Source organism: Balaenoptera ricei, chromosome 20 (assembly GCF_028023285.1).
Source record: "Balaenoptera ricei isolate mBalRic1 chromosome 20, mBalRic1.hap2, whole genome shotgun sequence".
In the NCBI taxonomy this organism is placed as follows: domain Eukaryota; kingdom Metazoa; phylum Chordata; class Mammalia; order Artiodactyla; family Balaenopteridae; genus Balaenoptera; species Balaenoptera ricei.
In genome coordinates, this window is record NC_082658.1 from 10,199,370 (window position 1) to 10,221,803 (window position 22,434).

At 54.6% G+C, this 22,434-nt stretch overlaps 2 protein-coding genes across 8 annotated transcripts in view; one reads left to right on the forward strand and one right to left on the reverse strand.

Moving 5' to 3' along the window:
• Positions 1-9,613: 9,613 nt before the first annotated feature.
• Positions 9,614-20,305, forward strand: ENGASE (endo-beta-N-acetylglucosaminidase). Of its 7 annotated transcripts, none has more exons than XR_009499759.1 (14): positions 9,614-9,835; positions 10,524-10,591; positions 10,735-10,936; positions 11,930-12,078; positions 12,665-12,822; positions 13,353-13,501; positions 13,796-13,961; positions 14,897-15,000; positions 15,321-15,429; positions 15,610-15,800; positions 16,033-16,317; positions 16,772-16,880; positions 17,153-17,267; positions 17,465-17,552. XR_009499759.1 is itself a non-coding variant. In XM_059908960.1 (14 exons), the coding sequence occupies exons 1-14, from the start codon at positions 9,714-9,716 to the stop codon at positions 17,882-17,884; spliced, it is 2,214 nt and encodes a 737-aa protein (XP_059764943.1). In that variant the 5' UTR covers positions 9,614-9,713; the 3' UTR covers positions 17,885-20,305. The 7 variants fall into 7 exon arrangements, 5 of the variants coding, with proteins under 5 accessions (XP_059764943.1, XP_059764944.1, XP_059764945.1 ...); XM_059908960.1 differs by having other exon boundaries at positions 16,033-16,184; positions 17,465-20,305; XR_009499760.1 differs by having other exon boundaries at positions 9,616-9,835; positions 16,775-16,880.
• Positions 20,306-20,887: 582 nt separating this feature from the next.
• Positions 20,888-22,434, reverse strand: part of RBFOX3 (RNA binding fox-1 homolog 3) — a 439,432-nt gene continuing 437,885 nt past the window's right edge. The window contains exon 14 of the mRNA XM_059908969.1: positions 20,888-22,330. Coding sequence (XP_059764952.1) covers positions 22,328-22,330 — 3 coding nt within the window. The 3' untranslated portion in view covers positions 20,888-22,327. The remainder of the gene's footprint in view (positions 22,331-22,434) is intronic.

Sequence of the window (22,434 nt, forward strand, 5' to 3'; positions counted from 1 at the left end):
CATGAAAAGATGCTCAACATCATTAGCTACCAGGGAAATGCAAGTCAAAACCACAGGGAGCTACAACCTCACAACCAATAGGATGGTTGTAATCAAAATGACAAAAGTTGGCAAGAATGTAAAGAGATTGGGACCCTTGTACACTGCTGGCAGGAATGTAAAATGGTGCAGCTGCTTTGGAAAATGGTCTGGCACTTCCTCAAACTGTTAAACATAGAGTTACAGATAACCCAACCGTTCCACTCCTACGTATGTACCCAAAAGAAATGAAAAAAATATGTCTACACACAAACTTGTGGATGAATGTTCTTAGCAGCATTACTTGTAATAAACAGAAAAGCGGAAACAACCCAAATGTCCATCAGTGGATGAATGGATGCATAAAATGTGGCATATCCATTCAATGGAATATTACTCAGCCATAAAAAGGAATAAAGCACTGATACAGGCTACAACATGGATGAACCTCAAAAACATTATGCTGAGTGAAAGAAGCCAGTCACGAAAGACCACATATTGTATGATTCCATTTATACGAAATTCCAGAATAGGCAACTCCATAGAGACAGAAAGTAGGTTAGCGGTTTCCAGGGGCTGGCGGGGGGTAGGGGGAGTGACTGCTGACAGGTATGAACTTTCTTTTTGTAGTGATGAAAATGTCCTAACATTGATAGCAGTTGTAGTTGCACAACTCTGTGACTATACTAAAAACAAATGAGTTGCACAATTTAAATGGGTGAATTGAATGGTATATAAATCATATTTTCAATAAAGTAGTTATAAAAAGCAAACAAAACACACACACGCACACACTGCAGAGCCAGTCTCATTACCCCAGGCTTGGCTTAGCATGGGGCTAGGGTCCAGGGTCCGATGAGGTGGGATGGGAGTGTCAGGGTTAGTTCTTCCAAGAGCATTAACGAGCAAACATTTTGGAATCAAATGATGGATGAGATCACGCAAACACAGGAGGCTGACTCAGGTGCCAAGCGAAGCATTCCAGAAGGAACAGCTAATTGAGGACCATGCCTTTCTCTCTGAAGTCCCCACACAGCTGGAGTAGGGACTAGAAAGGCACAGTGACCTCAGATGCCCCTACCTCACCTGGCCCTGGCAACAGCTCCCCCCAGGATGGAATAGAGCACAGCCCTTTTCTCCTTAGGTAGATGACCAGGCGAGGACAAGAAATTTCTACCTTAGAGAGTTTCACAAGTAAGATTAGAAGTCCACACTCTCTAGATAATTTGAAAACATCCCTGCCTAAAAATAGAGAAACTGTTCCAACTGTTCAATTGAGATAGCCACTAAGTTAGTTGTCCATTCAGTTGAGAGCCTACCTACTAAAAATATCCAACAAGTATGTATTAAATGCTTACCATGTGGGGGAAAAACTCACAGCAGAATTATCACAATCAAAAATTAAAATAACGATGCTTGCTACATTTGAGGAGATGAAAGACAAGATTGAGAATTGTGGCAAAGAACTTGAAAGTAATGAGAAAAAGAAAGAGCCACATGGAAACTCTAGAAGTGGAAAATAAAACGAGTGAAATGAAGAACTCAGTGGATGAGTATGCCAGCATATTATACAGAGCTGAAGAGAAAAATCAGTGAATTAGAAGATAAACCTGAAGAAAATATCCAGTAAAAAGCATGGAGAGACAAAAGAAGCAAAGGACAGAATAGAGGCGATATCTCTACAGAGGCGACACTGAGAAAGACCTCCTGACATCTAGGCTCAGAAGTCACACCACAGCCACTTTGGCCATATTCCAGTGGTCAGCCCAGAGAAGGGATGGGTAAAAGGCTCTATCTTTGGTTGGGAGGAGACAAAAAGAATTTGCAGCCATGTCTAATCCATCAGAGATGCCACTTACAAAATGTCATTTGCCTCGGAGTAAATCTAACAGTAGATATGTAAGACCTCTACATAGAGAACAAAATATTATTAAGAAAAAAAAAAATCTAAATCTATGGACAGTATGTTGGTTCTTGCCCTCTCAGAGGCGGATGCCAAGACAGGATTGGAGATACACGAGATTTGTAATTATAAAAGGATATAACTCAGGAACCGCCAGATGGGAGAGAGGCATAGGGGAAAGTATGTGGGGAGGGCCTGGGAGCTTCCATGCTCTTTTGGGAGGGTGCTACCCTCCCAGCACCTCCATGGGTTCACCAAGCCAGAAGCTCCCCAAACCCTATAGTTCAGGGGTTTTTAAGGAGGCTTCATTACACTGATTGGCCATCGGTGATTAATTCAATCTCCAGTCCCTCTCCCCTCCCCGGAGGTGGAGGTGTGCACACTGAAAGTGCCACCTCTCTAAGCAAGGTTGGTTCCCTAGCAACCAGCCTCCATCACGTGGTGGCGGGGCTCCCCAAAAGTCACCTCACTAACATGAACTCTGTTGTGGTTGAAAGGGGCTTGTTATAACTAACAAAAGACACCTTTATGGTTCTTATCATTTAGGAAATTCCAAGGGTTTTAGGAGTTCTGTGCCAGAAATGAAGATCAAACATACATTTCTTATTATAAATCACAATATCACAGAGCCCAAAACAGACTCAAGCATGTGTGGGCACTTGATTTTCCAGAAAGGAACAGTGCAAAGCACGGGGTAAAGGACGGTCTTTCCAAAAATCATGAATGACTGAGGGTTCATATGATAAAAAATAAAACATAGATAAAAAATAAAACATATATACAGAATAGACAAACAACAAGGTTCTACTGTATAGCACAGGGAACTATATTCAATATCTTGTAATAACCTATAATGGAAAAGAATCTGAAAAAGAAATATATATATATATATATATATATATATATGTAACTGAATCACTTTGCTGTACACCTGAAACTAACACAACATTGTACATCAACTATACTTCAATTAAAAAATAAAATAAAATAAAATGTGACCTCCTCCCTCACATTATAAACAAAAATAATTCCAGGTGGCCTGTAGACCAGAAGGGGGAGGGCAAAACAATACAGCTTCTAGAAAATAACAGAGGATGGAGTATTCCATATTCTCATGAATTGGGGGTAGGGAAATATATTTTGAAAAAGACACAAAAGTACTAATCGTAACAGAAAAGTCTGATGAATTCTACTGCAACAAAATTAAGGATTGTTTTGGATGAGTTAGCGGGGCACTAACAGAAATTACAAAGCATCTAGAACTTACTGAAAGTGAAAGCTGTTGCTATCAAAACCTGTGGGATACAGTGAAAGTCATTCTCAAAGGGAAATGTATTCCCTCAACTGCATTTATAGGAAAACAAGAAAGATTTAAAAGTAAGTGAACCGGGCTTCCCTGGTGGCGCAGTGGTTGAGAATCTGCCTGCCAATGCAGGGGACACGGGTTCGAGCCCTGGTCTGGGAAGATCCCACATGCCGCGGAGCAACTGGCCCCGTGAGCCACAACTACTGAGCCTGCGCGTCTGGAGCCTGTGCTCCGCAACAAGAGAGGCCGCGATAGTGAGAGGCCCGCGCACCGCCATGAAGAGTGGCCCCCGCTCGCCGCAACTAGAGAAAGCCCTCGCACAGAAATGAAGACCCAACACAGCTAAAAATAAATAATTTATTAAAAAAAAAAAAAAAAGTAAGTGAACCACGCTGTCTACTTTTGAAATCAGAAAAAGAACAACAAAATAAATCCAAAGGAAATAACAGGAAAGAAAATAAAAGCAGAAATGAGTGAAATAGAAAACAAACAAAAAATAGAACAAAATGAAGAGCTTGTGTTTTGAAAGGACTGATAAAATAGACAGTCCTTCAAAAAAAAAAAAGCATCAGGAAAAAAAAGAAAGAATACTCAAATAAACAACACTGGAAATTAAAGAGAGGGCATAACCAAGAGATCAAAAAATATGATGAGAAATGACTTAATACCCTACATTTGAAAACCTCAATGAAATGGACACTTTTATAAGAAAACAATTATTAGCATAAAATTGGCCCAGGAAGAAAGAGAAAAATCTGAATAAGTCAGTAACCAGAAAGGAAGATGAAATATTAAAGATCTACCCTCAAAAGGCATCTGGAAGTTGTAGACATAAAAAACAAAGAACTAAACTTCACAATTATTAACTAAAAATGCAGGAAAGCATCTTCATGACCTTAAAGTCGGGACAGCCCTCCTAAATAGAAGAAAACAGCAAAGCCACAAAGGACAGTATTAATAACCTTGACCATATGGGAATCTAAAAGACCTATAGTACAAGATAAGCAGACATATTTGTTCCATTTATGTATGTAAGAGGCAAAACATTAGTATTTAGAATATATGCGACTCCTACACATCAGGAAGAAAAGACAACACAGTAGTAATGGGCAAACCCCGCCCCCCCCACAACAGGTATGACACAGAAGAAAACTCATTTCCAAATGGCTGACCGACACGAAAAGCTGCAACTTCAATTTAAAACAACAGCCAAACACCTACGGGCACCCACCAGCTGAGCAAAAATCTTCAAGTTCGATAATATCAGTGTTTGAGAGGTTGTGGAATAACCTGTATTTACCCCGCACTGGGGAGGATGTTGGTGATGGAGCACTTGGATGGCAGTTTGTTAGTGACTTAAAACTGAAAACGTGTGTGCTGTCACTCTCAACAACTCTAATCCTGTTTTATCTGAAAAAGAAAAAAAATACGTATACCTCAAACGGTCTATACAAATATGTTCATTTTAACATGTAAAAAATAATAGCAAACAAATGTTTACTATTTAAATGTCCACCGATGGGTAGATAGGTAAGTAGACTGATGTGTCCAAATGATAGCAGAGTAAACAATAGTCAAAACAAACAAATTAGAGCTATTTCAATCAATGCGGCTTGATTTCAAAAATATTGCTGAGTGAAAAAAAACAAGATACAGAATAATGTGTACAATATGATACCATTTTTTTGGATACCGTTTTTATGAAACACAAACAATGTTATATGGCTCCAGATATATACAGGTGTGTAAAAGTATTTAAAGACATCTGGAAGGATACAGGTCAAACCGATAGAATTGGGGGAATATTGAGGGGTCTCAGGAGGACAGGGGAGGCAAGGAAATCAAGAGAGAGGTGGATTAAAGGGAACATTCATTTCATCTGCCGTGCTTTAAATTTTTAGAAGGAGAAAATGAATCTAACTGTTGCGCAGGTATAATGATACAGGGACCCGGCAAGGGCAGGCACCCCAGGTTTGCCATGATTGTCGAGGAGTGTGTGCTCACAGATGGAGGTGTACACGCAGACGTGAACCAGGAGGGGCTCAATATTCGTTGTGCAGGACGTTCAAGCAGGTGCCTGGGCACAGCCTCGAGCGGGTGTAAAGGTGAGGCGGGTGGCTAGAGCCAGGAGCTGGGCCCAGCATCCTTTCATTCCTTAAGCCTTTGCTGAGCACCCAGGAGAATTCTGTAAAAGGGAGCGTGTTGAGCTGCACCATGCAGGCCTGCAAGCCCCGTGCTGGCCCAGCTTCAAGACCAAAGAGCCTGGAGTCAGTGACAGATGCATCAACGGTTTAATGGATGGGGGAGCTTACATGTCGGAAGCAAGGTCCTGGAGTGACAACCCACCATTTTGTGTGCAGTCGACGGTGGGCAGGACGTGGCGGTGTCTTTGCTCCCGGGGGGAGGGGCTGGTTACCAGTTATAGGGGGAATTTTGTTTTAAAATTATTATTTATTTATTTACTTATTTTTGGCTGTATTGGGTCTTCGTTTCTGTGCGAGGGCTTCCTCTAGCTGTGGCAAGCGGGGGCCACTCTTCATCGCGGTGCGCGGGCCTCTCACTATCGTGGCCTCTCTTGTTGCGGAGCACAGGCTCCAGGCACGCAGGCTCAGTAGTTACGGCTCACGGGCCTAGTTGCTCCGCGGCATGTGGGATCTTCCCAGACCAGGGCTCGAACCCGTGTCCCCTGCATTAGCAGGCAGATTCTCAACCACTGCGCCACCAGGGCAGCCCCTATAGGGGGAATTGACATCAGGTGGGCTCATCAGTTACCAGGGGAACAAGCAGAGGGGCACATTCCTTACCGCCCCTTTGATAAACCATCGTGTTGATGTTCAGATCTAAAGCTAGAACAATCTAGCCTGGGCCAGGGGCAAGTATGTAGGGAGGTCAGTCAGGTGAGTAGTGTGCAGGTGAAACAGTCACTGGCTGAGCAGGGGGTGTAAGAGAGCAAGAGAACAGCCACCTTGAGGGGCCTGACCATACAGAGCGACAGTTCAGAAGCAGTCTTGAATGTGATTTTTGCTCTCACCGCAGCTGGTCTGAGGTAGCCCTCTGAGTGAAGGGAAAGTGGGATTTACTGCAGAAGGAATGTACTGAGGAACAATAATAAGATAATAAGATTTTGAAGAAACCCCCCCCCAAAACAAAAACCAAACAAACAAAAACCGATAACAGCCTTGCAAGGCAGGCTATTATTTTGAGAGGTTTTTCTAAATTCTTGTGTTCTTCCCCTGTCATAGTTAGATTCAGCTACCAAAATACTATTGGCTTAAATCAGACCGTAGTTTATTTTCCTTACATAGGAATTCAAACACCAGCAGTCCAGGGCAATACTGTGGTCCGTGCCACTGGGGGAGCCAGGCCCCTTCTCTCTGGTTGCTCCATGCCCTCCCAATGTGGCTTCTGTCTTACAGTCTCAGACGGCTGCTGCAGTGCCTACCATCACATCTCACACCCACCTGGCCACCAGCCGAAAGCACGGAAGAAAAAGTGGGGGGCGTGTTCCTTTGTTTTGCAGGCACAGCCAGAATTGCAAGTGTGACTTCCATTCTTGTCTGGAAACCAGAACGTGCTCGCCAGGCCCCTCTAAACTGCTGGGGATGTTGTCTTCATCTGGGCAGCCAGCAGCCAGCTGCCAGCTAAAACATGGGCTTCTCTCCCTAAAGTACAAGGAGAGGAGGGATACTGGGGACAACTTGTTGCTGCCACACCCTTCAGCATATGAACAACGAAGCCTGTGGAGCAGGTGACGTCCACTCACCTGGTTCTCGCTCCTGGCCCTGGGAAATTGTGGAGGCCGGAAGGGAGAGAGTGGAGGAAGGCAAAGCAAGCAGATGTGAGTCCAGGTCTCCGCTGGGCCCAGCCGAGGGGCAGATGTGGCAGCCAGTGCAGGAAACACGAGGTGCGCAGCACCAAGCCGGTGGCACAGTCGGTCGGTCAGGCAGGGGAGGTCCCCAGGCTCAGGTTCCCGAGCCAACCTGGCTTCCTGTGCTGGCATGGACAGAGCCAGGAGGTGTCGGTGGGGCCCCCACGGCGGGGCAAGGGGGCTCTGCAGCAAGGTTGCAGCGAAGATTCACAGGTAGGGCTGCCAGATTTAGCAAACTCAGGATCCCAGTTTACTTTGAATTTCAGATAAATGAAAAAGAATTGCATAGTATAATCATGTCCCGTTTCCATTCGTTGTTTATCGGGAAATCAAATTTAATTGGGTGTCCTGTACTTTATCTGGAAACGCTACAAGGTGAGGGTTTTAGGGGGCCTAGCCAGGCTTTGGAGGGGTGTGGAGCCCCAGCGGGACCAGCGTGAGCTCAAGGCAAACGTGGGGACCTCCAGGCTCGTCCTGATCCAGGACAAGGATCTTGAGACCAGGAGCCACAGGGACCTGCAGGGCAGGTGGCAAAGCAGGGGCCAGTGCAGAGGCCACAGACCAGAGTCTTCCCTGCTCTGGGGAGGGTGTGCAGGGTGACTTAAACTTCCCTGCTCCCCCAGACCAGAGGGCAACACTGCCAAGAAGAGCAGAGAAGGGAGGCCCAAGTATTTTTTTTCCCCCAGAGACTGAGCATTACCCTAAAGAATCTCTAAGAACTATGTTTTAGTTCTGAGGATGGAAAGTTTATTTTTACCGCTAAGCTGCAGGTAAGCGGCTTAAATGCAGATCAAATACAGACCCCACATCTTCTGCGCTCACCTGAGCACAGCCAGAGGGCCCTCTTGACCCTGCTGCCCATTCTCAAGGCAGACTTCCCAGGGCTTTGCAGTCCCTCTCCTCCCTGTGGTCACTGCCGCCTGCTCCCGAGGGCCCTGTGTTCCCTTGCAGCATGGCCGGGATGCATATTCCACCATATTCCAGCCTAGTCCTTTTCCCCACTCTCAGGGTTTATGGAAGCTTGCGGCCTCATGAAGTTCAAAGTCTGCAGTGATAATAAAGAGGCCCACTCAACTTGGCTTGGGCAGCGGGACACTCCCAGCTGTACGAAGGGGTGTTGGGGGCTGGGTGGGGGGCGCCTTGGGTGGGCCCAAACTCAGCCCTGCGGGGCCCAGCCTTGAGGCCAGGAGCTTCTCCTCACACTCCACACGCTGGGAACCCCTCTGTGCCCAAGATGCTGGGGAGGGGCCACCTCTGAGATACCTCCAGGCCCTGTGGGCTTGGGGCCCTGCAGATTTGGGGGTGTAGAAAAAATTTGTGCTTCAGTGGAAATTGTGCGTTGTCTACATACTGCACATCCTGCTGTTATCTGATCCTAGTTTTTTTTAAAAGTTGAGGTATAGTTGATGTACAATATTATATAAGTTTCAGTACAACATAGTACTGAGCATAGTTTTTTAAAACATAGTTTTTAAAGGTTATGCTCCATTTATAGTTATTATAAAATAGTGGCTATATTCCCTGTGTTGTACACTATATCCTTGCAGCTTATTTGTTTCATACATACACAGTAGTTTGTACCACTTAATCTGATTCTAGCTTTTTATCATCGTCTTTACAACGTGTAAATTGTCTTGTCCAGATGTTCAGTGATCTTGCCCACCCCCCACTCCTGCGGAAAAACTCATTCTGCCTCTATTAACGTTCTCATTTCAATATTCCTGATCTATAAAAGGCTCTCTCTTTTTTTATTTATTTATTTATTTATTTTTGGCTGTGTTGGGTCTTCGTTTCTGTGCGAGGGCTTTCTCTAGTTGCGGCAAGCGGGGGCTACTCTTCACCGCGGTGCGCGGGCCTCTCACCATCGCGGCCTCTCTTGTTGCGGAGCACAGGCTCCAGACGCGCAGGCTCAGTAATTGTGGCTCACGGGCCTAGTTGCTCCGCGGCATGTGGGATCTTCCTAGACCAGGGCTCGAACCCGTGTCCCCTGCATTGGCAGGCAGATTCTCAACCACTGCGCCACCAGGGAAGCCCAAGGCTCTCTTTTTTGATTGGCTTTTGAACTGGTTATAATACCTGTCTGGTTCCTTCGCTGATTAACGAATAGGACAGTCTTTAACATTTGTCTATATTTATACCTGAATGAGAATTATTATTTCACCTTTTTCTGAAAATTATCTTTGAATAGGGATTAGACGAATTGAGTTCAGATATCGCTTCTACAATTTACTGACTTTGTGACCTTCGGGAGATCGCTCATCTGAAATAGGAGGCTGACGAGGCCAGAACTGGTACAAAGGTGCTTTCCGGAGCCCTGGGCTCAGACCCCGCCCCCTCCCCGCTCCGCCCCGCTCCGCCCGCCCCGCTCCGCCCCCTCCCCGCCCCTCGTCTCGGCCCCGCCCCGCCACAGGCCCCGTCCCCAGACCTTCCCCCGCTACAAAGGCCCGGCGGCAGGTGGGCCAGCCCATAGCGCGAGCCGGGAGTCCGTCCGGAGCCCAGTAGGGGCGGGGCAGACGCGCCGAGAAGTCCCCATTGGCCGGCTGGCGGTGTCAGGGGCGGGTTCCAGCCTGCGATTGGCCGGCAGCCGGGCTGCCTGGCGGCGTGAGCGGGGCAAAGTCATGGAGGCCGCGGGCGCCCGGACGCGGGCGGCTGCGCGGCGGCGGGACCGGCGGCTGCGGGCGCCGCCGACCCTGAAGGAGCAGCGGGATGCCCAGCCAGGCGTGCGGCTGCCGCAGAGGAGGTGGGTAAGAGACCGGTGGGCGAATCCTGCGGCCCGTCCCGCGGCCGGGCAGTGGGGCCAGAGTCGATGGGCGCCCGACCCAGGCCCCGGGAGGCGCGCTGGGAGCTCCGGGCGCAGGACAGCAATCTTCGGCCCCCAAGCCCCCTGTCCGCGGCCCCTGTCCGCGGGTGCTGCCCGCCGCCCCAGTCCGCACAGCAGCAGGCACGGACAGAGTCTCGGAACCGGGATGCGACCTCAGCAGCGGGCCAGGCTGGGAATCCTGGCGCCCTGGCGGGAAGCTTCGACATCCTCATCTGCGAAATGCGTTGATCGTGCCTCCCACCCCTGGCGGTGGATCTGCGCAGAGGATCCGAGCGTGGCATTTTTAATTGCTCAGGGCAGGCCAGCGTGTGTAATTAGGATTATTCGTGCCCATGCTGGGCAAGAAGGGGGTTGGTGCCTGGAGCGGGGACATCTGAACTGGTCTTTGAGGAGGTGGAGGATTTCATTAGGTGGAGAATGGACAGAAGGGTGTTCCAGTTTGAGGGAACAGAATGGGCAAAGGCACGTTTCCATAGTTTGCATTAAAAAATGTAAGCCAGAGGACATCTCCCCCTGCATGTCTAAGTGTGGGCTGGTTTGTTTGCTTCAAAGTGCTCTTTTTCTTTACCCTTTTATTTTTAAAAAGTTTAACTCTTTCTTTGCTTAGAACTGAAGAGGATCAAGAAGAAGCAGTCTTTCGAGAAGTGGTCAGTTTTACCCCAGACCCTTTGCCAGGTGAGAAGGACCGAGGCTCTGAACACTTGTGTCCGTGTTCACTCTTGGAGCTTCTGGACAGGGCTGCCCCCTCCTGTCTCAAGTTTTCTGTTATTAATCCCATAATTTCCACTAATTCCTCGCTGTTTCCCTACTCTGACAAGTTCGATATTATGACAAGGACACCACCAAACCCATCAGCTTTTACATGTCTTCCCTGGAGGAACTCTTGGCATGGACGCCCGACGTGGAGGACAGCTTTAATGTGGCCTTAGGGCCCCCCGAGTGTCGGCAGCCCCCTCTGAGCAGCAGGAGGCCCCGGACTTTGATGTGCCATGACATGATGGGCGGGTACCTGGATGACAAGTGAGGACACTGCGAGGGCATCGCCTGGCGGGAGGGGACGGAGGGGAGGGAGCGTGCCGTGTGGCAGAAGGAGCACTGGATGGGGAGTCAGGAGATGGGATCAGCCCACACTGCCACCACCTGGGAGAGGAACTTGGGCCTCTTTGTTTCATCTGTAAGAAGAGGGCACTGGATTAGGCAGTAGCTGATGCCTCTTTCAGCTCTGAAACTGTTTGATTCTGGGGACTACCTGCACCTGAAGTCTGGGAGGCTGGAGAGGGCACCACAGCCGGGACCCTCTTCAGATGGCCTGGCCCGGAAACTTGGTTCTTCAGCTGATTTCTTTTCTTCATCCTCCTCACTCGATCTCCCTTACATTTTGGCCCACTGGCTCTGGAGTCGTTCCACCCCCTCCCCCCCGCAGCCGGGGGCACTTCCTCCAGGTGGCTGCGGAGAAAGTTTAGAGATCTTAAACGTCCATAAAATAATCTTGGACATGACGATTGTTGGGAAGGCTTGAGTCAGAGCTGGCCATCAAGGTACAGACAGAGGCGGGTGATGTAACCTCGGGTGTAGCTCACGTGGTTGTCAACCCCAACCATGCCTGCAGGCAGGCTGTGTCCTGGGGAACTGCTGACCTCAGAATAGAGTGGGACCCCAGGCACTGGGAGCTCTGCGTGAGCCCCTCCCCGTCTCTTTCCTTCTGTCCTGTGTTTGTCGGCTTGTTGAGGCTAAACACGCTCAGTCCATCGGGTCCCATGGGGGGTAGCTGCACGGCCTGGTGCAAACGTTTCCCTTGAGACGAACCCTCTCAACATCCGGGCTGTGGGCTGATCCTGCTCCTCAGCCCGGTCATTAGGCAGGGCCTGGCTCACAGCAAGCTTGCCGTTAGTGCCGACTGGATGGAACTGAAGAGAATCTTCACTCACTCGCCATTGCCCTCTCTTTTCACCGTAGGGTTGTCGTGTCCTTGTCTGTTTCTGGGTCCTGACTTTGTTCTCTTTCTTCACCCAGGTTTATTCAGGGCTCAGCCGCGCAGAGCCCCTATTCCTTCTACCACTGGCAGTACATCGACATCTTTGTGTACTTCAGCCATCACACGGTCACCATCCCCCCGGTAGGCTGGACCAACGCTGCCCACAGACATGGGGTCTGTGTGCTGGGTAAGAGCCAAGGACCCGCCTCCAACCCTGCCAGACTCGTTGGCACACCTGCCAGGTGACCCACTGATGAAAGGGCTTGGGCTTCGGCTGCTGCTTAGTGGGTAGAGCTCCTTACCTGCCTTGATGGGTTAGGACAGGCAAAGGCAAACTTTTTCTGGAAAGGACCAGATAGGAAATATTTTCAGCTTTCCAGGCCACTGGGTCACTATTGGAACTGCCAGAGAGACAATAGCCCCCACAGACAATAGACAAACAAATGGGCTGGGCTGTGATCCAGTAAAACCGTTTTTACAAGAAGAGGTGGGGGGCTGGATACAGGTCGTAGGTGGTCCACCCCTGGGGAGAGCAGTGCTCCTCAAGCTTTCTCCTGCATCCAGATCATTTACTGGCTTGTCTAACACTGATTTTGGGGCCCCACCCCCAGGGTATCCGGTTCATTTGATATCTGCAGACGCTGGGAATTTGAAATTCTAATAAGTCTGCAGGCGACAGTGATGCTTCTGGTATAGGAACCACACCTTGGGAACTGCTGGGTCAGAGGGGAAATGATCCCCGGGCCCGACCTCGTTTCTCTCCCGTCCCACAGGGACTTTCATCACCGAATGGAAAGAAGGGGAGCGGCTCTGTGAGGCCTTCCTGGCTGGGGACGAGCGCTCATACCGGGCGGTGGCCCATCAGCTGGTCCTGATTGCCCAGTTTTTCCGATTCGATGGCTGGCTGATCAACATCGAGAACTCTCTGAGTGTGAGCACGCCTGCCCCTGGCGCCTGGCCCGCCAGCCCCTGTGCCCCGCGGGGACCCTCCATCGCACTCCTCGGCCTCACCAGGCCGGGTCCCTGCCACGGCAGCACTTCCTGCGTCTCAGTTAGAGCTGGCTCCTACGCCTCTGCCACTTCACACGGAGATGGATGTGTCCAGAAACCTTGCCCGCTGAGCTTTGCTTCTCTGGCTCCTTCAAGGCGGCCCTTTATTCCTCCTCGGTCTCTGCTTTGCTTGGGCCGCATGTGTGGCTTCCTCTTCACGCTGCCCTCCCCTTTCACTGCATTTTATCTTTTCCTGATTGCTGAGTCCGTGTCCTCCCTGCTTCAGAAAGAACGGAAAGTCGGACCTCTGGCTGGACCCTCTGCTCGGCAGCCGTGGGGCTGAGGGGCTTCCGGGACCAGGACCCGTTTGCTCCTGGGGTTAAGTGTCCTCCTGTCTGTCCTGTGCCAGGCGCTTCTCACGACAGACCTCTCTGGGCCTCACGGAAGGTCTGTCTCCTTCCCTGTCTCCAGCTGGCCGCCGTGGGGAACGTGCCCCACTTCCTCCGGTACCTGACCACTCAGCTGCATCAACAGGTCCCCAGGGGCCTGGTGCTCTGGTATGACAGCGTGGTGAGCAGTGGGCAACTCACGTGGCAGGATGAGCTCAACGAGCACAACAGGTGAGCCTGCAGGAGGGTGGCCTGGGCCCCTGGACAGGGGCAGGAGCTCCCTCTGCCTTCCGGAGGTGTTGCCGGCATGGCTGCCTTGGGGAAAGTGAGGGACGGGCAGAGTTGTCGGATACCCCGAGCACCACCAGAGAGAATGAGCGCCTGGTCAGCCCGGCCGTGCCCAGCTTTACGGGCCACAGTCTGTGGGCTGGGTCCCGGAGGCAGCCCGCAGCCTGTGGGCTGAGCGGATGCAGGTGCTTGAGGGGAGAAGGCCCGGGCTTTACAGCCCACCCTTGCCGCCCCCAGGGTCTTCTTCGATTCCTGCGATGGCTTCTTCACCAACTATAACTGGCGAGAGGAGCATCTGGAGCGGATGCTGGGGCAGGCGGGGGAGCGCCTGGCCGACGTGTACGTGGGAGTGGATGTGTTCGCCCGGGGCAATGTCGTCGGGGGCCGGTTCGACACGGACAAGGTGGGTGGTGGCCTTTGAGGCCGGGGAGGTGGTGGCAGTGGCCTGGGTGCCTGGTGTTCTTGTGGACCTTTCATTGCCATCTGCACCTTAAGGGAAAGAGAGGCAGCAGTGATCCTCCCCAGGGTGGGGAAACTGAGGCACCGAGAAACAAGCTCTGCCCTAAAATCCTAACTTCCAGCCCATTTCTACAGTCAGATGGTACCATTTTTACCTAGGTGTTAATGTCCAAAGCACCTCTTCCGACCGCTGGTCTCATCTGTAGCTTTACTTCCTTTTGGACTATGTGCTTTGCAGGGCACCGAGCTAGCATTGTAAAGCAAGACAGGGACTCAGAGGAAAGCCGGGGGGCATATTTTGGTGTTTCCTTAGCCCAGGGCGAAGGACTGAGGTGAAACACCCACCGTTTCGGGAACTGCTGGTTTGATAACTAGTGAGGTTTTTCTGGCAAGGCAGGAGGTGTCAGCAGTGAGAGAAGAGAAGAGGGGCCCTCGGGGGGCTGCTGCACCTGGTGTGCGATAAGTGGGGAATCAGCCTGTCCCGGGGCTGTCAATCCTGCCCTTCCCGGGTGCCGTGGGGATGTTCTCAACTCATTAATTAAGCTTTAAGTGAATAAATTAATCCAATAACTGAAAATTCTCTCCGCCCCCTGTGAGGCTGATAATATAGTGTGAAGTGTAGTGAGAGAGAGAGACGTGTATCCCGTGGGCGCCCCGCGTGCTGGCTCCGGCCCCTCGGACATTCCCCTCTGCGCCTCCCCGCCGCCTGCGCCCTCTTCTGGGCGGCTGCAGAACTGCAGGGATGAGCCCTAAACGCCCGGAGTGGAGCTGGGGCTCCTGCCTCCCTTTCCAGGCTCCCCGCTTCCCCAAACCCCCCATCCCCATGCGTGGATGCTGGTTGCTGGGATGGGGGCATCTCCCTGACTGCTGTCTCCCTAGTCACTGGAGCTGATCCGGAAGCACGGGTTCTCGGTGGCTCTGTTCGCACCTGGCTGGGTGTACGAGTGTTTGGAGAAGGGGGATTTCTTCCAGAACCAGGACAAGTGAGTCTTGCGCGTCCCGGGTCCTGAGTGTGGCCCATGGCAGGGAGGATCTCAGGTGATTTCCCCAGCTTTTGGCCTTGATCCCCTGGGGGTGGGGGTTAAGGCAGGGCAAGGGGTTCAGCTGCCCTGGCTGCTCCTGGGGGTCCTGGAGACCAGTTAGCTACGCAGGAAGGACAAAGTTTGGGGACCCCGAGGGACCACTTCCTGCAGACTTGCAGTGGGGGTCTGCAGTCACTCGGGAAGGGGTGCCGGAAAGACTGGAGTCTTCAGGGCGTCACGGAGCCCTCTGTGGACCTGAGCCTCCATGTGTTCCTCCGCAGGTTCTGGAGTTTGCTGGAACGCTATCTGCCCACGCACAGTATCTGCTCCTTGCCCTTTGTCACTTCCTTCTGCCTGGGCATGGGGACTCGAAGAGTCTGCTATGGCCAGGTGCGTGGGTCCCCTGCTGGGTGGCCGGGGGCGAGGGGCTTCCTGGATGTGCCGCATCTTGGCGAAGGGGCTGCCTTCTCTCTCATCTTTGGTCCTCACCTGGGACCGGTGGGAGGGGGCCTCGGGCGTGACGGCTCCGTCTGCCCCCTGCCCTCCCTCCACTTCGGTCTCTTTCTTCAGGAGGAGGCCGTGGGGCCCTGGTACCACCTGAGCGCCCAGGAAATCCAGCCCCTGTTTGGAGAGCACAGGCTGCAAGGGGACGGACGGGGCTGGGTGAAGATGCACTGCTGCCTGGCGGACGCCTGGAACGGGGGCAGCTCTCTGGTTATCCGGGGGCTGATTCCGCCCGAGGTTGGAAACGTGGCTGTGAGGTAGGTGAGTGAGTCGGGCTGAGACGTAGGGCCCGTCAGCTTCCCCCGTCATCCATGTCAGTCGCCTAACTGGGCAGGTGGGCAGCAGAGGCCAGAGTGAGGACAGAGCCGGGATTTTGTTTTATTGTGTGAAGAACACGCAACACACAGTTTACCATCTTCACCGCGTCTGAGTGTCCAGGAGGGCAGCGTCAGCTACCTGCACGCTCTCATGTGCGTTTTCCGTTCGCAGACCTGCGGCTGGCCTCGCCGGGCAGCCCGCTGCCCCTCCCTGTCCTGGAGGGAGAAGTTGGCGGACGGGACCCGGAACAGTCCCGCTTCCCAGCGGTTTCCCTGTGGCCTCTCATCACAGGACCTCCCTCCTCCAGGTTATTCTCCCTGCAGGTGCCAGTGCCGCCCAAGATTTTCCTGTCCATGGTGTACAAGCTAGAAGGGCCTTCGGCTGTGGGGGTGGCTTTGGAGCTCACCACGGGGGACGCAGGCAGCTGTCATGTGGGAGGCATCTCGGCGCTGAGCGGTGAGGGGACGCGGTTGGCTCCTTCCTTCCTTCCAGGCCTCTGCGTTCTCAGGGGACGTCTCGGGGAGGAGGAAGCTAGAGAGCTGCACGGGGCGCGGGGGCAGCTGGGGTTGGGGGCACTGCCGTGGTCCAGGCCAGGCCGGGGAGGTGTGCCTTTCAGCTGGAACCTCTGGGCTGTGGCCCTGCGGTGCGGGGTTGGAGGTGTGCTCCCACGGTGGGTCTCCTGCCAGCTGCGCCCTGAGAGGGAGGATGTCCACGGGCCAGTCCTGGTCATCCATCCCTGAGTTTTCCTCCTCTCCTCCCTATTCTCCTTCTGAGGCCTCAGCCCATCGGGCCGAGAGCACCTGGGGCCACCAGGGAGTCTTGCTGGGCCCCCGGCTCCCGATTCAGTGACACCTCCCAGTGCGGTTTCCTTTGGACTCTCCTTGTTAAAGTCTTATGTCTCCTGCCCCAGCAGAAACGAGCTCAAGGCGCAGTCCCCGACCCCTCCGGGTGCCCCCGACCAAGCTGGCCAAATGGGTGGGCCGCTGCGGCCAGCAGCTCAGCGGGGGCTGGGTCCAGCGGTGAGTCCCTCCCCTTCCTGTTGAATCCCCAGCTGGGGATGGCCACGCTGGGGTGGGGATTGAAGAGTGAGGGGCCGTCCACTGAGAAACCCCAGAACTGGCGGGAATGGAGGGGCCCTGGGCCGACCCCTCGGATTTCAGGCAGCTCAGTGACACAAGACCGCAGGGTCCACTTTGGGATGGAACTCCCCGTGGCTCGGGGCCTCTGAGCAGCCAGTCTGAAGGTGCCGAGCTGAGGCCCCTTGGGACCAACCTCTGTTTGCCTCTCCCAGCTGCTACGAAGTGAATCTGCGGGGCTGCCTCCTGCAGGCCCTCTTCGTTAATTTCTCCCGGCCTCCGGGCAGCCAGGAGGAGGAGAACTTCATCTGTCGCCTTGGAGAGATCCAGGTGAGGTATCTCTGGGGGCCGGCTGGGGCTCGGCTGGGGCATCTGTCCGGCTGCAGATGAGGCCGAGCAGCCCCCTGCTGCCTCCGCTGGCCCAGGGGGATTGGCACAGAGGTGCGGGCCGTGGACCTTGCAGGGCCAGGCGCCCTCCAGCCAGCCCTGGGCTCTCGGGCCGTGCTGAGCCTTCTCTCTTCTGGCAGGTGGTGGATGCCAGTAGCCTGCTGACGCCTCTGCCTCAGGTGCAGGCCGTGACTGTCTCGCAGGTGCGCTGGCAGCTGGCCGCCTCCGAGGGGGAGAGCGGCGCCGCTGGGCTCCGGCTCAGCTGTACCCTGCACTGGGCCTACCTCCTCCCTCACGTCCGATGCTTCCGGATCCACTGCTGTCGAGGGTCAGGAGGTGACTCTCCTTGCAGGGGGCCGTCGGAGCCAGAGAGGCCCACGCTCCTGGGCCTGGCTTTTGTCAACCGGTATCGGATAGTGGACCTGGCAGTGGCAGCCGCAGAGACTGGCCGGGATGGCCGTGTGGAGTTCCTGGTGGAGCCCATCCCCAAGGAGGGGTTTCTGGTACCGCGGGCCAAGTGGGGCAGGGCGGCCATGCTGTACTCCACGCCCCGCACATGAGCGACCATTAAAGCACAGACTCCCACCTCAGGGATAAGGCTTCTTCCGCACTGGGGCCTCACACGTGTGCGGGGAAGGCCCGGGTCCCAAGGGCTGGGCCAGATCATGGGCCCCGGAAGGCTGTGGGCTGTGGCTCTTCGCTGGGGCACTGGGATAGGAAAACTGAGAAGTCAGTTTGCTGAGTTGATAATTCCAGGGGTGAATGGACCCCCCCCCAACCTTTTTGTCTAATCCCTCTCCGTAGTATACAGTTTCCGGGTACAAGTGAAAAGATTTGGGAAAATTTAGTCTAGAAAATTCCATAAAGGGTATTGCCTAATAGGCTGAAAGACGCTTATGCTGACAATGGTGACCTTTTATTCCTGCAGTTGGGACAATTAGGAACGAGCTTAATTGTGGCGAGAGGACCTCGGAGTAGGGCCTTGAGACGCTTCCAAGGCTGGGAATGATAGAGGGGCCCTGATGGGGGAGCAGAGCAGCAGGGTTGGGGGGGGGGCCAGTAGCTCAGGAACAGTGGCCCCTGCAAGTGCTGAGAGGGTGTCCCGGGGGACCTCTTCCCCCGGAATGGGAGCCCCAGGCCAGGCTGCGCCAGGTCACACCAGCCCCAGGCAGGGCAGGCACCCGGGCCAGACCACCTCGTGTCCTGGCTTTCCCGGTTTACCGTCCCCCTGAGCCAGAGCCACTTCTGGAGCATTCCCATCGGCCCTGTGTCCTGCTTCGTCTCTTCCGGGTCGTAGGTGCAAGCTAGTGAGCCCAGTGAGCTCGGGCAGCAGGAGGCTGGGCAGGGCCCGGGAAGGCCCTCGGGGGGCACCCAGCAGCCCCCCAGTCCTGTGTGCGGGCTCCGGGCCACCTCCGTCACACCCTCCGGCTCCGCCACTCCCTTGAGCAGGTGTTAGTCCAGAGCATCAGGGCATCGGGATAGCGGCCCTCCCCACTGTGGTCCCTTCCTCCCGCTTCCTTCTCTCTCCCAGCACCTCCCTCCTTCCTCTGCCCAGCGCTCTGCACGGGGAGGAGGGGGGTAGGCGAGCCAGAGATGGCTTCTCCAGCCACACAGCTCCCTTGTTGACACCTGGGCCGCTGCAGTGGCTTCCCGGACGGGGTCTCTTGACCCCTCAGCCTTGGGTAACCCTGCTGCCCTGCCCTCTCCGGGCCTGAGTGGGCTGTGCCCTGACCCTTTGATGAAGGCCGTCAGCCCCTCGTTCTTGGGGTCTCTCACCCCCAGGCCTCATAGGCCAACGATGGGGGTTACTTTCCTGTTCCTCTTGTCCTCCCCCTGTGCTACTTGATGTGGACGATGCCGAGGGCCAGGACCCTCTGGGGTGACCTCCCAGCTGGAGGGTTGGCCTCCTGTGCCACGCAGGGTCAGCAGACTTGATTTTACGCCGCAGTGAAGGAAGAGGCCGCCAGGCGGCAGTGCAGCCACACAGCATCCATCCTGGTCCTCGGAATTCGGAGAGGACCGCAGGACGCGGAGGGGTTCTCCTTCCGGGGCCGACGTTCGCCTCTGTCTCCGTCTCCACCTGCCCTGCTTCCCGGGTGCCCACATGCCCCTTTCCCAGCCCGACGCAGGACCTCTGGTTCTACGTCTTTCCTAATTGGGAACGTTTTACTCTTCATGCCCCACACGTGTGGCCCAGCTCAGTCTCAGGCCGGGAATAGGTTTGTCTGAGAAGGGGGAAGAGGGTTCCTGCGGGCCAGAAAGACACCTCCACTGGCTGACCCTGAACAGGTCTCCCAGCACCCCCGATTCTCCCTGTGAATCTGGAGCGTCAGGAGACTGTCAAGGTTGGGGAACCGCTCCCTTGACTCCCCCTGGAATGCTTTGAGTCCCCCCCCCCGTTTGGAACTGGGGGGAACTGGGGTGGGGGCTCCTGGCTCCTCCCATCCCAGTTCCCAGAGGTGGCGGTTGGGTGGGGGGGCAGGACCGGGCACCCGGAAGTGGGCAGCACAGCTGTAATGCCCCGCTGCTCTTATTTCAGGAGGCTTTTTTTTTTTTTAAAGTGCTGGTTTCCCGAATATTTTATGCAGAGAAGGAAGGAAAATTTATAGTGGCAATTATTTTCTCACGGTCTGGTGAGCAAGCAATTAGAAAAAAGGGGGTTTAGCAGAGCATGGCGTGCTGCGGGATCGCACAGCCCCAGCTTCCCAAGAGCACGGTCCCCAGTCCCACTGACGGTAAAGGCTCGTATGCAGGAAAATAATATGTCGGCGTTTAAGCCTGTGCCCCTCTGGCGTGTGTAATCGCTCCGAAATAAATGATCCGACGCTGTGAAAAGTCAAGAACGCAGGTCTTGGTGAGATGTGGGGCGGACAGCGTGTCTCAGGTTTGGAAGCTGCCCCCATCGCAGCCCCCAGCCCAAGGCTTTCAAGCTCTTGGTTTGGATTCTGCTGCTTCCCTTCCCAGCTCTCCCTCCTCTTCTGGCTGGGGGTTGAGGATGGCGGCCACTCTCCTCCACCCCACTGCGCCGGGGCTGGGGACTCACACCGGGGGTGAAGCAGTGGGCTTACCTTCAGGCGGCTCCTTTCCTTGGGACCACGGCTGGGCCCCGGCGCACAGGCAGAGCCAGTGGTGTGGGCAGGATCCCTGAGAGCACCAGCCTCAACTGCCCAGCCGGCCCTCTTGTATTCAGATGTCTGCCCCACCGGTCATCAGGCACACCTGTGGAGCAGCCCCCACTCAGCAGCCGGTGGGGCCGGGGGGCCCTCCTGCCCCAGACTCTGCCGGTAACGCCACAGACCTTGCCCGCAGGGTAGACAGGGCAAGGCTGCGGGGAGCACGTGTGAGCCCTGCCTCCAGACTCCTGGGACGGGATGGGGAGACGGCAGTCTGGAGGAGAGCATGGGGGTTCTAGACTCTCTCCCAGAGGGTCTTCTGACTCCCCTCTGGCCATCTGGCTTCCTGGGAGGAGCTGCCCGTCCTGGGGCCACCCACAGTGGGCGTCCTGGTCCTCTGTGCCCTCTACCCTCTGTGCCCGGGAGCTGGCAAATCAAAAAGAGTTGTCCTGGTTTGAAGAAAAATCTTTATTAATAATCTTAATAATAATAATGCGGTTGATTTGAATGGTCACACCTTGGAAGCATACAGAATGGTAAGAAAGGAAGCCTGGGGCCTGGCTGCAGTCCCGGGGGTGAGAGGGGTGGGAGGGCGCAGGGCCGGGGGTGGAGCTGCTGCAAGAAAAGGGTCCAGAACAGCAGAGGGTGGAGGGGCCTGTACAGAGGACGAAGCCGGAGGCAGGGCGGGGCTATGTACACCGGGAATAGAAAAGGAGCCTCATCTCAGGAGCTTCAGGAGCTGATGCTGAATATAAAGTGAGGTGTATTTTTTTTACTTTTTAAGTTTCATGAGACAGTGGAGCCACGTGGGGAGCCTACATCTTTTGCTATTTTTTGCTGCTCCCCCGACTCCAGCTCTCCCTGCCTGGCCAGCGGCTCCTCCCTGCTGCCTGCCGTCTGCTGCCCCCGCGACTCTGGGACCTGAGCCGGGAGCAGGGGAGGGGGCGGCGGACCGCCCAGGCCTTCCCCCACCCCCGGCTCTCCCTGCTCGGACGTGCCGTCCAGACCCATAGCACCGTGGCCCGAACCCTTGCCGTGCAGCCCGGCGCCGGCCCGTCCCTCCGTTCCTCTGCAGGACGGGGCCCTGCAGGGCAGGGGCCAGAGGGCTCGACCCAGCTGCAGCGTGAGGCTGGCCTTCCCTCTCCTAGACCAGGCCCAGGGCCTCCTCCAGAAAGGGAACCAGAAACGACCAGTCGGAACAAGGCCTCGGCCTCAAGGCCCTCACCCCTTCCTTGCTGGGCAGCCAGAGCCCCCTCGTGTGGGGGGGGGGGGCCTGGGTGCCCTGTAGTTCTGGAAACATATCAGCCCTTGGTGTTGAGGTCGGACCCCAGGGCTGCTGGTTGGACAGCCTCCAGTGGCTGCAAACTCCTCCCCAGGTTCGCAGGACACAGGTGTTGGCGGCACGGCAGGAGGGGTAGCCGGGGCCCAGAGCGCAAGACACAGGGTGACTGGGCACAGCCGAAGCCCCGAGATGAAAAGCAGCCCCCGTCCCCGCGCCCACCCAGCCGTCCCTCCGCTGGCACAGTCGGCAGCCAAGGTCGAGTCCTGCTGGCCACTCTTCCTGCTTGGGCCTGCAGCCGCTCGCCACTGGCCCACGCTGCCTCGAGTGGGGCCCGGAAGGAAGACTTGGTAGAAAACAGAGTCCCTCCCCTCCCGCCTCCCTCCTGCCAGCGCGCTGCCGGCGGCCGGGGGCCGCGGACCTGCTCCCTCGCTGCGCTGCGACGGCTCGCGGGCTCGCGGACTCAGACGTGGTGGGTGCTTCTCGGTTTGGTTGGTTGTTTTGTTGCTTGGATCTGAACATCTTTTTTTGTTTTGTTTTTTGTTTTGTGATTTTTTTTGTGTTTTTTTGTTTTTGCCCTTCATGGTCCAAGAAGGAAACGGTGGAAGCTTTCACTACAACAGAAACAGAAAGGCGCGACTTGCAGTTCACAGGAGCACCGGCCAGGCGTGCTGCCGGGGCAGCGGGACCCGGGACCCTGGGTGCCAGGAGGGCAAGA